Consider the following 15902-nt stretch of genomic DNA (forward strand, 5'->3'; position numbering starts at 1 on the left):
GGATCAGCAGGGCTGGGGCTGGAGCAGGAGGTCCCCCAGGAGCACTGGGAATGCAGCAGGACAGCTCTGACCAGGAAAGGTGACCCTGGGCTTGGAGCTGATGCTCTTGGAGGTCCCGTCCACCCAAACCCCGCTCCCCCTCTGTCCCCTCTGAGAACCAGCACCCACTGCCACAATTTGGCCATGGGATGGGGCATGGGGATTTTGGGCACAGGAGGGTCTTGCTGCAGCTCTGGGGTCCTGTCTGTGCCCCCAGACCACGACGAGTGTGCCACCACCAACATGTGCCTCAACGGGATGTGCATCAATGAGGACGGGAGCTTCAAGTGCATCTGCAAGCCCGGCTTCGTCCTGGCTCCCAACGGGCGCTACTGCGTGGGTGAGTAAATCCCAACCCGGGCTCTTCCCAATTCCAGCCCCTGCCCACATTCCTGGTCACTTGTCAGTGCCAAGGGGAGCTGAGAAATCCAAGGTGCGGCCCGGCAGCTCCTGCTCCACCACCAGAAATTGTCCCGTTGTGGGAGAATGGGAAAAAGGGAAAAGGTTCTCCTGTCCTGAGCCTCTCTCTGTGTGACCTGAGCCTTGTCCTGTGTCCTGACCTCCTGTTCTTGTGTCCCAGTCCCTTCTCCACACATCCCAACCCTCTCTCCGTGTGTCCCTCACCCCGAGGTCGCCTCACTCTCGTGTCCATCCCCAGACATCGACGAGTGCGAGACGCCCGGGATCTGCATGAACGGCTGGTGCATCAACACGGAGGGCTCGTTCCGCTGCGAGTGCCTGGGGGGCCTGGCCATCGGCGTGGACGGCCGGGTCTGCGTGGACACCCACATGCGCAGCACCTGCTACGGGGGCATCAAAAAGGGCACCTGTGCCCGCCCCTTCCCCGGCGCCGTCACCAAATCCGAGTGCTGCTGCGCCAACCCGGATCATGGCTTTGGGGAGCCCTGCCAGCCCTGCCCGGCCAAGAACTCCGGTGAGTCTGTCCCTGGGTGTGCCAGAAGCAGGGAAGGTGCTCAGGGATGGCCTGGTGGCTCACTGGGATGGCTTGGGCAGCTTGGAGAACTGTAGGAATGGGGAAAGGGGTGCCAGGCAGTCAAAAAATGGAGAGTGGATGCCCACATCTGGTGCTGGGATGTTGGAACTGGAAGTATCAGCATTAAAATGCACAAAGCCGTAGCACCGAGGCTGGGAGAGCTCAAGGAGAGTTTGGACAACGCCCCCAGGCACAGGGTGGGATTGTTGGGGTGCCTGGGCAGGGCCAGGGATTGGGCTGGGGATGATTCTTGGGGTCCCTCCCAACTCAGCTCATTCCGTGTTTGTGTTGTATGAGCATAACCAGGCCTAGAACTGCCATTCTGACAAACAAGCACTAAGCCCAGCTCTAAGCTCAGTGAATGTCTCTGTGGGGAGTGTCCAGGCACGCTGATGGCTCTGTTGTGCTCTGTCCCCAGCGGAATTCCAGGCTCTCTGCAGCAGCGGCATCGGGATAACGGCGGATGGCAGAGGTGGGTGCAGGATTCCACAGGGACATGCGGGATTCCACAGGGACGTGCAGGATTCCACAGGCACATCCCACAGCACCCTCAGCTGCTTTTCATGGCGTGGGGATGGATCTGTGGGAGTGTGTGCCGGGAGAGGCTGGGCTTTACTCCCTGCTCTGATGGGAATGGGGAGCAGGACCATTTGCACCCTCCTGGGTGTTTCCCTCCGCTGCTCTCCGGCTCCTCCTTGGGGTGTCCCAGGGACAGGGAGGTGACAAACGTGTGCTGCCAAGGGGCTGCTTTGAGTTCCAAGAGGTCCCAGTGCCAGCCCTGGGCAGTGCCTGGATCAGCAGGGAGAGCACAGAGCGGCCAGGCAGTCACGGCCTTGCCGAGCCTTCCAGATGGGAAGGAGCCAGAGGTGAAGCCCTGGTGGCTCCTTGGGCTCCCATCCAGGGCTCCATGTCCTGGCCGGAGGCAGTCCCAGGGGAATGATGAGACTCTTTCTAGCAAGGCCATGCTCTGGTCATTCCACCCTGCCTGGAGCCAGGACTGCACTCAGAGCTCTCCAGGCTGCGTTTCCCTGGATGGAACCGAGCTCCAAGTGTGTGGGGACAAAGGCCAGCAGTGCCTGGGCAGCCCTGGCCATCTGGCACTGCGGGGACACTGCGGTGCCAGCACTGACTGCCCTGGGCTGGGCGAGGCTGGGGCTTGCCAGGGTGAAATCCCTGCCCTGGCACCAGGGATTGGCTCCAAAAGAGCAGAGGAAGGGATGGTGCTGCAGGGAAGGGACACTGCCCACCTGGCTGCCACCCTTCTGGGTCACTCGGTGCTGAATCCAGGGATAGTTAAAGGGCCTGACCTGAGTACTGGGGTAAAGAAGGCTCAGGGATGTCACACGAGGACCTGAGAGCCCTTGACATAAAACTGGGCTTATCCCATCCCCTTATGCAGCTCTCTCCACCTGAGCTCAGAGCGCCGGGCTGGGTCAGGACCTTATGGGCCAAACCAGGGGAGCAGAGCAGGGAGAAGCTGTGGCTGCCCCATCCTTGGACGTGTTCAGGGCCAGGCTGGACAGGGCTTGGAGCAACCTGGGATGGTGGAACTGGAATGAGATGGGCTTTAAGGTCCCTCCCAACACAAACCATTCTGGGATTCCGCGATTTCTGCAGTGAAGAACCGGGAGGTGCAAGGTTTCTGTCCTTGCGTTTGCTGGGGTCCATCTCATGTGGCTTTTTCCCTGCCAGACATCAATGAGTGTGCCCTGAACCCCGACATCTGCCCCAACGGGATGTGTGAGAACCTGCGGGGGAGCTACCGCTGCATCTGCAACCTGGGCTACGAGTCCGACCCCACGGGCAAGAACTGCGTGGGTGAGTCGGGCCTGGCCCAGCACAGGCAACTGGGGCTCAGGGGGTGCCCGGGGGTGCCAGGCACCTCCAGGAGCTGCTGCAGCCCCTGCTGCCCTCAAGCACCGTCCAAATCCCCGTGGGACAGCGCGAGGAGCCGCGTGAGGACCTGCAGTGTGTGGTTTGAGGCTGCATTGCTGGGAGGGTGCAGCTGCATTTCTGCACCTCTCAGGCTGCCGGGGCTCCTGCAGTGCTGGAACCCCAGCCCTGCACAGCCCCCCACAGCCCCCCACAGCCCCCACAGCCCCCCACAGCCTCCCACAGCCCCCCACAGCCCCCCACAGCCCCCACAGCCTCCCACAGCCCCCACAGCCCCCCACAGCCCCCCACAGCCCCCCACAGCCCCCACAGCCCCTTCAGTCCCCCACAGCCCCCATAGCCCCCCACAGCCCCCATAGCCCCCCACAGCCCCCCACAGCCCCCCACAGCCCCCACAGCCTCCACAGCCCCCCACAGCCCCCCACAGCCTCCACAGTCCCCACAGCCCCCACAGCCCCCCACAGCCCCTTCAGTCCCCCAGAGCCCCCATAGCCCCCCACAGCCCCCCACAGCCTCCACAGTCCCCCACAGCCCCCCACAGCCCCCCACAGCCCCCACAGCCCCCATAGCCCCCCACAGCCCCCCTCAGTCCCCCACAACCCCCCACAGCCTCCTCAGTCCCCCACAGCCTCCCACAGCCCCCCACAGCCCCCTCAGTCCCCCACAGCCCCCACAGCCCCCCACAGCCCCCCACAGCCCCCACAGCCCCCATAGCCCCCCACAGCCCCCACAGCCCCCACAGCCTCCACAGTCCCCACAGCCCCCACAGCCCCCACAGCCCCTTCAGTCCCCCACAGCCCCCATAGCCCCCCACAGCCCCCCACAGCCTCCCACAGCCCCCCCCACCCCCCACAGCCTCCACAGCCCCCACAGCCCCCACAGCCCCTTCAGTCCCCCACAGCCCCCTCAGCCCCCCACAGCCCCCCACAGCCCCCACAGCCTCCCACAGTCCCCCACAGCCCCCACAGCCCCCCACAGCCTCCCACAGCCCCCCACAGCCCCCACAGCCCCTTCAGTCCCCCACAGCCCCCATAGCCCCCCACAGCCCCCACAGCCTCCCACAGTCCCCACAGCCTCCCACAGTCCCCCACAGCCCCCACAGCCCCTTCAGTCCCCCACAGCCCCCATAGCCCCCCACAGCCCCCACAGCCCCCCACAGCCCCCCACAGCCCCCCACAGCCCCCACAGCCCCCCACAGCCCCCTCAGTCCCCCACAGCCCCCCACAGCCTCCTCAGTCCCCCACAGCCCCCCACAGTTCCCACAGCCCCACACAGCCCCACACAGCCCCCCACAGCCCCCCTCAGTCCCCCACAGTCCCCACAGCCCCCTCAGTCCCCCACAGCCCCCCACAGCCCCCCAGAGCCCCCACAGCCCCCCACAGCCCCCATAGCCCCCCACAGCCCCCCTCAGCCCCCACAGCCCCCATAGCCCCCCACAGCCCCCACAGCCCCCACAGCCCCTCACAGCCCCCCACAGCCCCCCACAGCCCCCACAGCCCCCCACAGCCCCCATAGCCCCCCACAGCCCCCCTCAGCCCCCACAGCCCCCATAGCCCCCCACAGCCCCCCTCAGCCCCCACAGCCCCTCACAGCCCCCCACAGCCCCCACAGCCCCCCACAGCCCCCACAACCCCCACAGCCCCCCACAACCCCCCACAACCCCCCACAACCCCCCATAGCCCCCCACAGCCTCCCACAGCCTCCCACAGCCTCCCACAGCCCCCATAGCCCCCCACAGCCCCCCTCAGCCCCCACAGCCCCCCACAGCCCCCCACAGCCCCCACAGCCCCACAGCCCCCCACAGCCCCCCACAGCCCCCACAGCCCCCACAGCCCCTCACAGCCCCCCACAACCCCCCACAACCCCCCATAGCCCCCCACAGCCTCCCACAGCCCCCCACAGCCCCCTACAGCCCCCCACAGCCTCCCACAGCCTCCCACAGCCCCCCACAGCCTCCCACAGCCCCCACAGCCCCCTACAGCCCCCCACAGCCTCCCACAGCCCCCACAGCCCCCACAGCCCCCACAGCCTCCCACAGCCCCCACAGCCCCCCACAGCCCCCACAGCCCCCACAGCCCCCTACAGCCCCCCACAGCCTCCCACAGCCCCCCATAGCCTCCCACAGCCCCCATAGCCCCCCACAGCCCCCACAGCCCCCCACAGCCCCCCACAGCCTCCCACAGCCTCCACAGCCCCCACAGCCCCCACAGCCCCCCACAGCCCCCACAACCCCCACAGCCCCCCACAGCCTCCCACAGCCCCCCACAGCCTCCCACAGCCCCCATAGCCCCCCACAGCCCCCCACAGCCCCCCACAGCCCCCACAGCCCCACAGCCCCCACAGCCCCCCACAGCCCCCCACAGCCCCCACAGCCCCCCACAACCCCCCACAACCCCCCATAGCCCCCCACAGCCTCCCACAGCCTCCCACAGCCCCCATAGCCCCCCACAGCCCCCCTCAGCCCCCACAGCCCCCCCCAGCCCCCCACAGCCCCCACAGCCCCACAGCCCCCCACAGCCCCCACAGCCCCCCACAGCCCCCCACAGCCCCCACAGCCCCCATAGCCCCCCACAGCCCCCCACAGCCCCCACAGCCTCCACAGTCCCCACAGCCCCCACAGCCCCCACAGCCCCTTCAGTCCCCCACAGCCCCCATAGCCCCCCACAGCCCCCACAGCCCCCCACAGCCCCCATAGCCCCCCACAGCCCCCCTCAGCCCCCACAGCCCCCATAGCCCCCCACAGCCCCCACAGCCCCCACAGCCCCCATAGCCCCCCACAGCCCCCCCCAGCCCCCACAGCCTCCACAGTCCCCACAGCCCCCACAGCCCCCACAGCCCCTTCAGTCCCCCACAGCCCCCATAGCCCCCCACAGCCCCCCACAGCCTCCCACAGCCCCCCACAGCCCCCACAGCCTCCACAGCCCCCACAGCCCCCACAGCCCCTTCAGTCCCCCACAGCCCCCTCAGCCCCCCACAGCCCCCCACAGCCCCCACAGCCTCCCACAGTCCCCCACAGCCCCCACAGCCCCCCACAGCCTCCCACAGCCCCCCACAGCCCCCACAGCCCCTTCAGTCCCCCACAGCCCCCATAGCCCCCCACAGCCCCACAGCCCCCACAGCCTCCCACAGTCCCCACAGCCTCCCACAGTCCCCCACAGCCCCCACAGCCCCTTCAGTCCCCCACAGCCCCCATAGCCCCCCACAGCCCCCCACAGCCCCCTCAGTCCCCCACAGCCCCCCACAGCCTCCTCAGTCCCCCACAGCCCCCCACAGTTCCCACAGCCCCACACAGCCCCACACAGCCCCCCACAGCCCCCCTCAGTCCCCCACAGTCCCCACAGCCCCCTCAGTCCCCCACAGCCCCCCACAGCCCCCCATAGCCCCCCACAGCCCCCCAGAGCCCCCACAGCCCCCCACAGCCCCCATAGCCCCCCACAGCCCCCCTCAGCCCCCACAGCCCCCATAGCCCCCCACAGCCCCCACAGCCCCCACAGCCCCCACAACCCCCACAGCCCCCCACAACCCCCCACAACCCCCCACAACCCCCCATAGCCCCCCACAGCCTCCCACAGCCTCCCACAGCCTCCCACAGCCCCCATAGCCCCCCACAGCCCCCCTCAGCCCCCACAGCCCCCCACAGCCCCCCACAGCCCCCACAGCCCCACAGCCCCCCACAGCCCCCCACAGCCCCCACAGCCCCCACAGCCCCTCACAGCCCCCCACAACCCCCCACACCCCCCCATAGCCCCCCACAGCCTCCCACAGCCCCCCACAGCCCCCTACAGCCCCCCACAGCCTCCCACAGCCTCCCACAGCCCCCCACAGCCTCCCACAGCCCCCACAGCCCCCTACAGCCCCCCACAGCCTCCCACAGCCCCCACAGCCCCCACAGCCTCCCACAGCCCCCACAGCCCCCCACAGCCCCCACAGCCCCCACAGCCCCCTACAGCCCCCCACAGCCTCCCACAGCCCCCCATAGCCTCCCACAGCCCCCATAGCCCCCCACAGCCCCCACAGCCCCCCACAGCCCCCCACAGCCTCCCACAGCCTCCACAGCCCCCACAGCCCCCACAGCCCCCCACAGCCCCCACAACCCCCACAGCCCCCCCCAGCCTCCCACAGCCCCCCACAGCCTCCCACAGCCCCCATAGCCCCCCACAGCCCCCCACAGCCCCCCACAGCCCCCACAGCCCCACAGCCCCCCACAGCCCCCCACAGCCCCCCACAGCCCCCACAGCCCCCCACAACCCCCCACAACCCCCCATAGCCCCCCACAGCCTCCCACAGCCTCCCACAGCCCCCATAGCCCCCCACAGCCCCCCTCAGCCCCCACAGCCCCCCACAGCCCCCCACAGCCCCCACAGCCCCACAGCCCCCCACAGCCCCCCACAGCCCCCACAGCCCCCACAGCCCCTCACAGCCCCCCACAACCCCCGCAACCCCCCATAGCCCCCCACAGCCTCCCACAGCCCCCCACAGCCCCCTACAGCCCCCCACAGCCTCCCACAGCCTCCCACAGCCCCCCACAGCCCCCACAGCCCCCTACAGCCCCCCACAACCCCCACAGCCTCCCACAGCCCCCCACAGCCCCCACAACCCCCCATAGCCCCCCACAGCCCCCACAGCCCCCACAGCCCCCTACAGCCCCCCACAGCCCCCCACAGCCCCCACAGCCCCCACAGCCCCCTACAGCCCCCCACAGCCTCCCACAGCCCCCCACAGCCTCCCACAGCCCCCCACAGCCCCCCACAGCCCCCACAGCCCCCCACAGCCCCCCACAGCCTCCCACAGCCCCCACAGCCCCCACAGCCCCCATAGCCCCCCACAGCCCCCACAGCCCCCACAGCCCCCCACAGCCCCCATAGCCCCCATAGCCCCCCACAACCCCCCACAGCCCCCACAGCCCCCTACAGCCCCCCACAGCCCCCCACAGCCTCCCACAGTCCCCACAGCCCCCACAGCCCCCTGCTCGCTCCCCCAGCAGTGGGACTGGGGGGAGAACTCATGGGTTGGGATAAGGACAGTTTAATGGGGAAAGGAAAACAAGGATTCGTTCCCTGCTCCCCATGGGCAGGTTCAGCACCCCCGGGAGAGCAGGGGAGACTCTGCAAGTTCCTTGTGAGGGAAGAGAAGGAGCAGCTCTGATTTCTGCGCTCTGGGAGCAGGGACAGGACACAGGGAACGGCCGGGGCTGTGTCAGGGGAGGTTTGGGATGGATCTCAGGGAAAGGTTCTTCCCCCCAAGCGGGCCTGGGCACTGCCCAGGGAACGGGCACAGCCCCGAGGCTGCCAGAGCTCCAGGACAGCACTCTGGGACAGGGTGGGATTGTTGGGGTGTCTGTGCAGGGGCTGGGGTTTGGTCCCCTGGGTCCATCCTGTGGTCGCGTGGGGGAAATTAACCCTTGCCAGCCCAGAGCAGCTCACGGACGCCGTCTGTCCCCAGATGTGGACGAGTGCAGCGTCAATCGGCTGCTGTGTGACAACGGCCTGTGCAGGAACACCCCCGGCAGCTACACCTGCACCTGCCCCAAGGGCTTCGTGTTCCGCACCGAGACCGACACCTGCGAAGGTAACGGGGCCGAGCCCTGCCTGGAGCCAGCCCAGCTCTAACCCCCCACTGCAGCTCCGCCTTCGGGGCTCGGGGGTTTTTACCTCATCTTTAGGGTTTTTTCTCATGGCTTTTTGTGGTCCTTCACACTGGGTTCAAAGCAGTGGACACCCAACCCCAAAACATCTGAGCCTGGAAACCAGAGCAATTTCCTCCAGGCCCACAAAATTTGAGCTTGAGGCCTGACCAAAATTGCAAGGTTTAGGGAATTTGATTGAAAGGTTGTGATTTGGAGGGGGAGAAATGGTTTCCTGTGCACAGAGGCCTCAAATATTTGAGAACTGGCACTTTGCACACAAGTGTTTGGTGAAAAAAGCTGATTTTCTGTGAAGAAGGTGAAAAGTGGCCAATGCTGTGCAGCCTCGATCCAAATAAATTTTTAAAAATCTCATATTTTTAATATTGTTGTTAGATCTCTCTAAATTACGTGTTTATACCTATATTTTATATATTTATATGGAATTTATATATAATTTATTATTTATACATTATATAGCATATAGTACATTATGTAGTATTTGTTACATTCTATATGTCATGATTATATGTTATATATGATTGTATATATGTAGTATACAATAATATATAATACACCACGTAGAGTATATATGATGTACTATATATTATATATTATATGATTATATTATATAGTATTTACTGTTATATATTACATTATTATATCATGATATATTTCTATATTGTATCTTTTATATTTTATATATATTATATTTTATATATATTACATATTCTAGCATATTTTAAATTTTATTATGCTATTTAATACCATGTAAAAAACAATTTAAACCACCATTCTTCAGGCTCTTTGCTCTCACCTCCTCCAGTCTGTGTCTCCGAGGTGGTGTCCCCTGTCACTGCCCCCAGTGACCATCCCTTTGTCCCTTGTCCCTTTGTCCCTTGTCCCTTTGTCCCTTGTCCCCGCAGACATCAACGAGTGCACGTCCAACCCGTGTGTGAACGGGCTGTGCCGGAACAACGCCGGCTCCTTCGCCTGCGAGTGCTCCCCGGGCAGCAAACTGGACCCCAGTGGCACCATCTGTGTGGGTGAGTGGGGCCAGCTCCTGCCAGGGCCAGGCGGCACTGCCAGCGTCACCCTGCATGGTCACCTGGCCTGGCGCAGGGACGGGAATTCCAGAGGGCAGGGATGGATGGGATACTGGGATGGAATCCTTCCCTGGGAAGGTGGAGAGGCTCTGGAATGGATTTCTCAGAGCAGCTGTGGCTGCCCCTGGATCCCTGGAAGTGTCCCAGGCCAGGCTGAAGCAGCCTGGGATCAGGGAAGGTGTCCCTGCCCATGGCAGGGGTGGCATTGGATGGGATTTAAGGCTCTGGGGACCAGCCTGGTTTGTGTCCCTGCTGATCCTGAAGGATCAGTGTCCCCAGGGAGCACTTGGGCAGAGACAGCTCCTCCCAGCTGCCTCCCAGGGCTTCCATGCCCCTGGAATGTGGGGCATGGAGCAGCCCCTCCAGCCCCCATGTCTGTCCCTGCAGACAGCATGAAGGGCACCTGCTGGCTCAACATCCAGGACGGGCGCTGCGAGGTCAACATCAACGGGGCCACGCTGAAATCCGAGTGCTGTGCCACCCTGGGGGCAGCCTGGGGCAGCCCCTGCGAGCGCTGCGAGATCGGTGAGGTTCTGCCAGGCTCTGGCATTCCCGAGGAAATGCTGGAGTTGTGCCCGGGGGTGGGATGGAGATCAGGAACAGGTTCTTCCCTGGAGGGTGCTGGGGCACTGACAACGCCCGGGGACAGGGTGGGATTGTTGGGGTGTCTGGGCAGGGTCAGGAGTTGGACTGGGTGATCCTGTGGGTCCCTCCTGGCTCTGGATACTCCATGATTCTGTGGGAAACGTGGATGGGTTTCTTTGCTGACGTTCCTGTCCCTTGCAGACACCGCCTGTCCCCGGGGATACGCCCGCATGAAGGGGGTCACCTGTGAAGGTAAAATAACTGCTGTTATTGGGAACCTGGGCATGGTGTCCGTGTTGGTGTCCTGCTTCTCTGAGGCTTGGGGGGGATCTCCACTCTCTGGCCCTTTGTCTGTCTGTCTGTCCATGCCCAGATCCCATCCCTGTTTGTGCCCGGTTTTCATGGATAAGTTGCCACTTGGAGCCTGGTGGGTGGCTCTGGGCTCCTCCCACCTCCTCCAGGAGCCCCTCCAGGCCACACTGGATGTGTCCCCGTGCCATCCCTCACCTTCCCCCACCTCTGTGCCCACAGATGTGAACGAGTGCGAGGTGTTCCCGGGCGTGTGCCCCAATGGACGCTGCGTGAACTCGGCCGGCTCCTTCCGCTGCGAGTGCCCCGAGGGGCTGACCCTGGATGGCACTGCCAGGACCTGTGTGGGTAAGGACACCTCCTCTGCCCAGATCCTCCCTGCCATGTGCCCCAGGAATTCTTGGGAATCAAGTCACACCTGAGAGAGCCCCCAAACCTCACAGCTGAACCAGAGTTTCATGTCCTCAAGTCTGGCCAGTAACACCATTGTCCTTCTTGGGTGGACTTCAGGAGTGGCCAGATAACCTCAGGGGTTAAAGACGTGGCCCAGTAGCCCTAAAACAGCTCCTGGGCACCCAGTGCCAAACTCCTGCCCTTTGTGGGGGCCACCTGCGCTTGCAGCACCGTGTTTGAGAAAAGCCTGGATGTGGCACTCGGTGCCGTGGTCTGGGTGACAAGGTGGTGTTGGGTCATAGGCTGGACTCAGTGATCTCAAAGGTCTTTCCCAACCTAAATCCCGGGATTCTGTGAGAGTCCATCCTCTGGCCCTGTTGCCAGCACTCCATGCTATGGAATCCCTCCCAGGAAAGGTTTTCTCATCCCCATGGGCGCTGTTTGGAGGACGCTCCAACCAAAGCCACCGCAGGAAGCTCAGCCCGTCCCAGGCAGCGACGTGGCCGGCTGTGCTGGGGGCTGAGCCGCGCTGTGTCCCCAGACGTGCGGGTGGAGCAGTGCTACATGCGCTGGGACGAGGACGAGTGCACGGAGCCGCTGCCCGGCAAGTTCCGCATGGACATGTGCTGCTGCTCCGTGGGCTCGGCCTGGGGCTCCGACTGCGAGGAGTGTCCCAGGGCGGGCTCCAGCGAGTACAAGGCCATCTGTCCCCGTGGGCCGGGCTTTGCCAACCGCGGGGACGTGCTCTCGGGACGGCCCTTCTACAAAGGTGAGGGGGACTCGGGGCTGCTGGGGCTGGGCTGGGCCCCTCTCAGCTGCGGCCCCGCTGCCTGAGGGGGTTCACGGAGACCCCCCCACCCTGAACTCCTCTGGTGCCCCCTCAGATGTGAACGAGTGCAAGGTGTTCTCTGGGCTGTGCACCCACGGCACCTGCCGGAACACCATCGGCAGCTTCCGGTGCATCTGCGGCAATGGCTTTGCTCTGGATGCTGAGGAGAGGAACTGCACAGGTGAGGGACCCCCTCTGGGCTCTTCCTACTGCCTTTGGGGGCTCAGCAGGGTGGGGCTGCCCAGAGGAGTCCTGGCGCTTATTGAGGGATGTGGGGAGGAGCCAAGGGCAGGACCATGAGTAGAAGTGCCCAAGGCCAGGCTGGACACTGGGGCTTGGAGCAGCCTGGGACAGTGGGAGGTGTCCCTGCCCATGGCAGGGGTGGCACTGGGTGGGATTTAAGGTCCCTCCGACCCAAACCATTCTGTGATTCCATAAAGCTCCTCCTGCCTGTGGGATGAAGGGTCAGCCCTGCCCCAGGGAGCAGCGTAACTGCAGCCTCTCCAGGGACAGGGAGTTCCTTTGTCCCTGGTCCCTGCCCAGCGAGTTGGGTGTGCAGTGTGGGCAGCCCAGCGCTGGCTCTGGCGGTGCTGGTGGCCTGTCCTGCCCCACTGCCTGTCCTTGTCCCCAGACATCGACGAGTGCCGCATCTCCCCCGACCTGTGTGGCCACGGCTCCTGCGTGAACACCCCGGGCAGCTTCGAGTGCGAGTGCTTCGAGGGCTACGAGAGCGGCTTCATGATGATGAAGAACTGCATGGGTGAGGCTCGGCCCCTGCTGGGACAGGGCATGGCCAGGGCCGGAGCTGCCCGGCTCCCCAAACGCTTCCATGGATCAAATCCTCCCTGAGGAGTTCTGGGACACCACATGCCCTCTCCCACCCCACCCAGCTCTCAGTTATAGGGGCTCCCTTCACCTGCCCATTTAATCTCCCTTTACCCTCACACAATTCCTTACAGCTCCTCCCATCTGCCCAAGGCTTGTTTTTATTCTGTCAGAGTCCCATCTGTTTTCAATTGAATAATTCTTGTTTGGAGCTTAAAAAATCCCATCAGTGACCTCAGTACCTCAGTTTGTCTCCAACAGCTCAGCCAGACTCTTGCTGTCCTCTAATTCCTGGCATTCCATGTTCCTCTCCTCTGTCCAGCCAGACTCACTTGTCTCACTGACCTGCTCTTAATATTCTGCTCTCCCTGCTTTGGCTTGGACTTTCAAACCACTTCAAGCCATGATTCAACATCATTTATTTATTTTTCATGTTTTATTCTCTGTGCTCTTTAAAATAAATCACTGCCCCTGGCAGAAGCTTTGTCTTTTCTATACAATTTGTAGCAGGGGTTTCCACAGCTCCCACTGATCATCCTCCTCCTTCTGCTCCATTTCTGGGACACTGAGAATGTCACAGTCCTCACCCATGACCTGGTGCCTTCTTGCAGTAATCAGATTTCTAATCTTTATAGAAGGATATAAATTTCATTGTTCTTTTCATTGTTCTTTTTTTAATTTAATGCTCACTGTTACCCGTCCAATTCCACTTTATCCTGTTTTTCTGGGTGACAGGGAGCTGAGTCATCTTACCCCAAAGGGAGTGGTGACGTTTTGTCCTTGCCTGTGGTCAAGGATTAACTTCTTCCCACCTGTGTTTGGCAAAAGAATTTGGCTTCAGCCTCCTGAGGGAGGAATTCTTTCCAGCCTGGGGCAGGGGACAACAACAGCAGTGAAGATGCAGCCTGGGATTCACCGGGAACAGGCTCCCACTGATCTGGGGGTGTTTGGTAGGGACCTGCCACCCCCATTTTCAGGTGCATCTCAGCCCTCTTTACCTGGAAATCTCATCAGTGTTTTATCCAAGTCAGGGAAAATATCCCATTCCTAATTTCAAGGCTGGAGTCAGAAAAATAAACATGAAAGGAAAATGAGTTTTTTAAATATATCCAACCTCAGTCCCTTGTTCTGCTGTCACTGAGGGGCTCCTGGGTTCTGCTGAGGTCAAGCACGAGCTGTGATTTCCCAACATTCAGGCTCCAACCAGGAGACCACTGGATCCAAGCCATGCACTCCCTGCCCTGTTAACTGTGTGATATTCCCTGTTCTGGGATGTGCCTCCAGCGCAGCAGCAGCAGCTGGAAGGGACCAATCCCATTTTCCTGTGCAGACATCAACGAGTGCGAGCGGGACCCGCTGCTGTGCCGGGGCGGGATCTGCATGAACACCGACGGCAGCTTCGAGTGCATCTGCCCCCCTGGGCACGAGCTGACGGCCGAGGGCAACACCTGCATCGGTGAGGGGGCACAGCAGGGATCCCACAGGGAGCCCTGGAGCTCCTGCAGGCGTGTGGGTATCTCCTTCCCATCCCCCATGTCCCATCCCTGGAACTGCCCAGGGCTTGGAGCAGCCGGGGCTAGGGGAAGGTGTCTCTGCCCATGTCCCTGCCCATGGATGATCCTTAAGGTCCCTCCCACCCAAAGCCTTCTGTGCTTCCATGATGAGTGGGTCCAGCTCATCCAGGAGGAGGGACCAAGCTCATTCCCAGTGTTTCACTGTTGTTCGTTCTGCTGCTCCCTTTGACCAATGGGACAAATCCAGTTTGGACACCCAGGGTGGGCACCAGATGATGGCCTGAGCGTGGCCTGAGCAGGGCTGGCTGCTCAAAGTGCTCTTGTTCCCTCAGACATCAACGAGTGCTCCCTCAGTGACAACCTCTGTCGCAACGGGCGCTGCGTCAACGTCATCGGCACCTACCAGTGCTCCTGCGACTCGGGCTTCCAGGCCACGCTGGACAGGCAGGGCTGTGTCGGTGAGTGCTCCCCCAAAGGGTCCCTCCAGAACCTTGGGATGAGCCCAGAACCCTCCTGGGCTCGTGTGTGTTGTAGTGTTCAGGGGGTAAAGCAAAGGGGGAACGCCCTGGATGAGTGACAGCCAAATCTGTGCTGCTGGCAAGGGACTGTCACCGGCTGTGAGGGCTGTGAGGGCAGTGCCAGGGGCTGGGGAGAAGGAATGAGGTGTTTTCTCCTGGCTGGGGGAGATTTGTGTCCTCCTCTCCCACCCAAACTGCTGCCTGGGCTCTTGTCTATGCAGGGCCAGGGGTTGGGCTGGGTGATCCCTGAGGGTCCCTCCTGACTCAGGCCGTTGTGTGGTTGTCCCCAGACATCGACGAGTGCACCATCACCAACGGGGGCTGTGACACCCACTGCTCCAACTCCGAGGGCAGCTACGAGTGCAGCTGCAGCGAAGGCTATGCCCTGATGCCAGACAAGAGGTCCTGTGCAGGTCAGTGGCCACCTTGGCTCTCGTAGCCCCAGGGACTTCTGTGTCCCCCCCAGTTGGCTCCAGGATGAGGGGTCTCACTTTTAAGTCCCTTCCAGAGAGGGGATTTCCCTGGGTGGATGATTTTGCTTTGCACTGCCCCGTCCAGCCCCTCATGATTTGGGATTTCCTCCTGCCCCCCGTGCTCCTGCTGTGCCTGTTCACTGTGTTCACCTTGGCACGGTCTCCTCTGTGCAGATATTGATGAGTGTGAGGATAATCCTGACATCTGTGACGGGGGGCAGTGCACCAACATCCCCGGGGAGTACCGGTGCCTCTGCTTCGACGGCTTCATGGCATCCCTGGACATGAAGACCTGCATTGGTGAGGCCCTGGCTGTGTCCTGGACGTGTCCCAGCTCTGCATCCTGTCCCCAGAGCCACACCAGGGTCCTTGGGGTGTCCCATGGTTGGTTTTGTCCTGCAGATGTGAACGAGTGCGACCTCAACCCCAACATCTGCCTGCACGGCGAGTGTGAGAACACCAAGGGCTCCTTCATCTGCCACTGCCAGCTGGGCTACTTCGTCAAGAAGGGCACCACGGGGTGCACAGGTGGGAGCTCAGCACCCCTGGAGCCGGGGCTGCCAGTGGCAAAAATGGGAAAACCCTCTCAGAGCTGCCCTGGAGAAAGCCCCATCCCAGGGGGCTGTGTGGGGTTGCTGTGGGATGTGCTGGGAGCCCTCCTGGGCAGGCACAGAGGGCCAGCAAGGCAGGATGCAGGCAGGAACCCACCTGTTCCCAGGTGATGGCCAAGCCAGGAGCCTGCCCTTTGCCCAGTTGTACCCTCAGCCCCAGGATTCAGCCCCGGGCAGCCTCTCCCCCAGA

At 63.1% G+C, this 15902-nt stretch overlaps 1 protein-coding gene across 2 annotated transcripts in view; it reads left to right on the plus strand.

Moving 5' to 3' along the window:
* Positions 1–15902, plus strand: part of LOC116435982 (fibrillin-2-like) — a 71276-nt gene that overhangs the window by 36372 nt on the left and 19002 nt on the right. For both annotated transcript variants that reach the window (XM_032092748.1, XM_032092747.1), the window contains exons 15-31: positions 257–379; positions 698–973; positions 1452–1505; positions 2726–2851; positions 8369–8494; positions 9476–9595; positions 10043–10180; positions 10442–10492; positions 10772–10897; positions 11484–11711; positions 11827–11952; positions 12403–12531; positions 13927–14052; positions 14443–14568; positions 14919–15041; positions 15276–15401; positions 15504–15629. In XM_032092748.1, coding sequence (XP_031948639.1) covers positions 257–379; positions 698–973; positions 1452–1505; positions 2726–2851; positions 8369–8494; positions 9476–9595; positions 10043–10180; positions 10442–10492; positions 10772–10897; positions 11484–11711; positions 11827–11952; positions 12403–12531; positions 13927–14052; positions 14443–14568; positions 14919–15041; positions 15276–15401; positions 15504–15629 — 2250 coding nt within the window. The remainder of the gene's footprint in view (positions 1–256; positions 380–697; positions 974–1451; positions 1506–2725; positions 2852–8368; positions 8495–9475; positions 9596–10042; positions 10181–10441; positions 10493–10771; positions 10898–11483; positions 11712–11826; positions 11953–12402; positions 12532–13926; positions 14053–14442; positions 14569–14918; positions 15042–15275; positions 15402–15503; positions 15630–15902) is intronic.

The sequence above is a fragment of the Corvus moneduloides genome, chromosome 28 (assembly GCF_009650955.1).
Source record: "Corvus moneduloides isolate bCorMon1 chromosome 28, bCorMon1.pri, whole genome shotgun sequence".
NCBI classification, from domain to species: domain Eukaryota; kingdom Metazoa; phylum Chordata; class Aves; order Passeriformes; family Corvidae; genus Corvus; species Corvus moneduloides.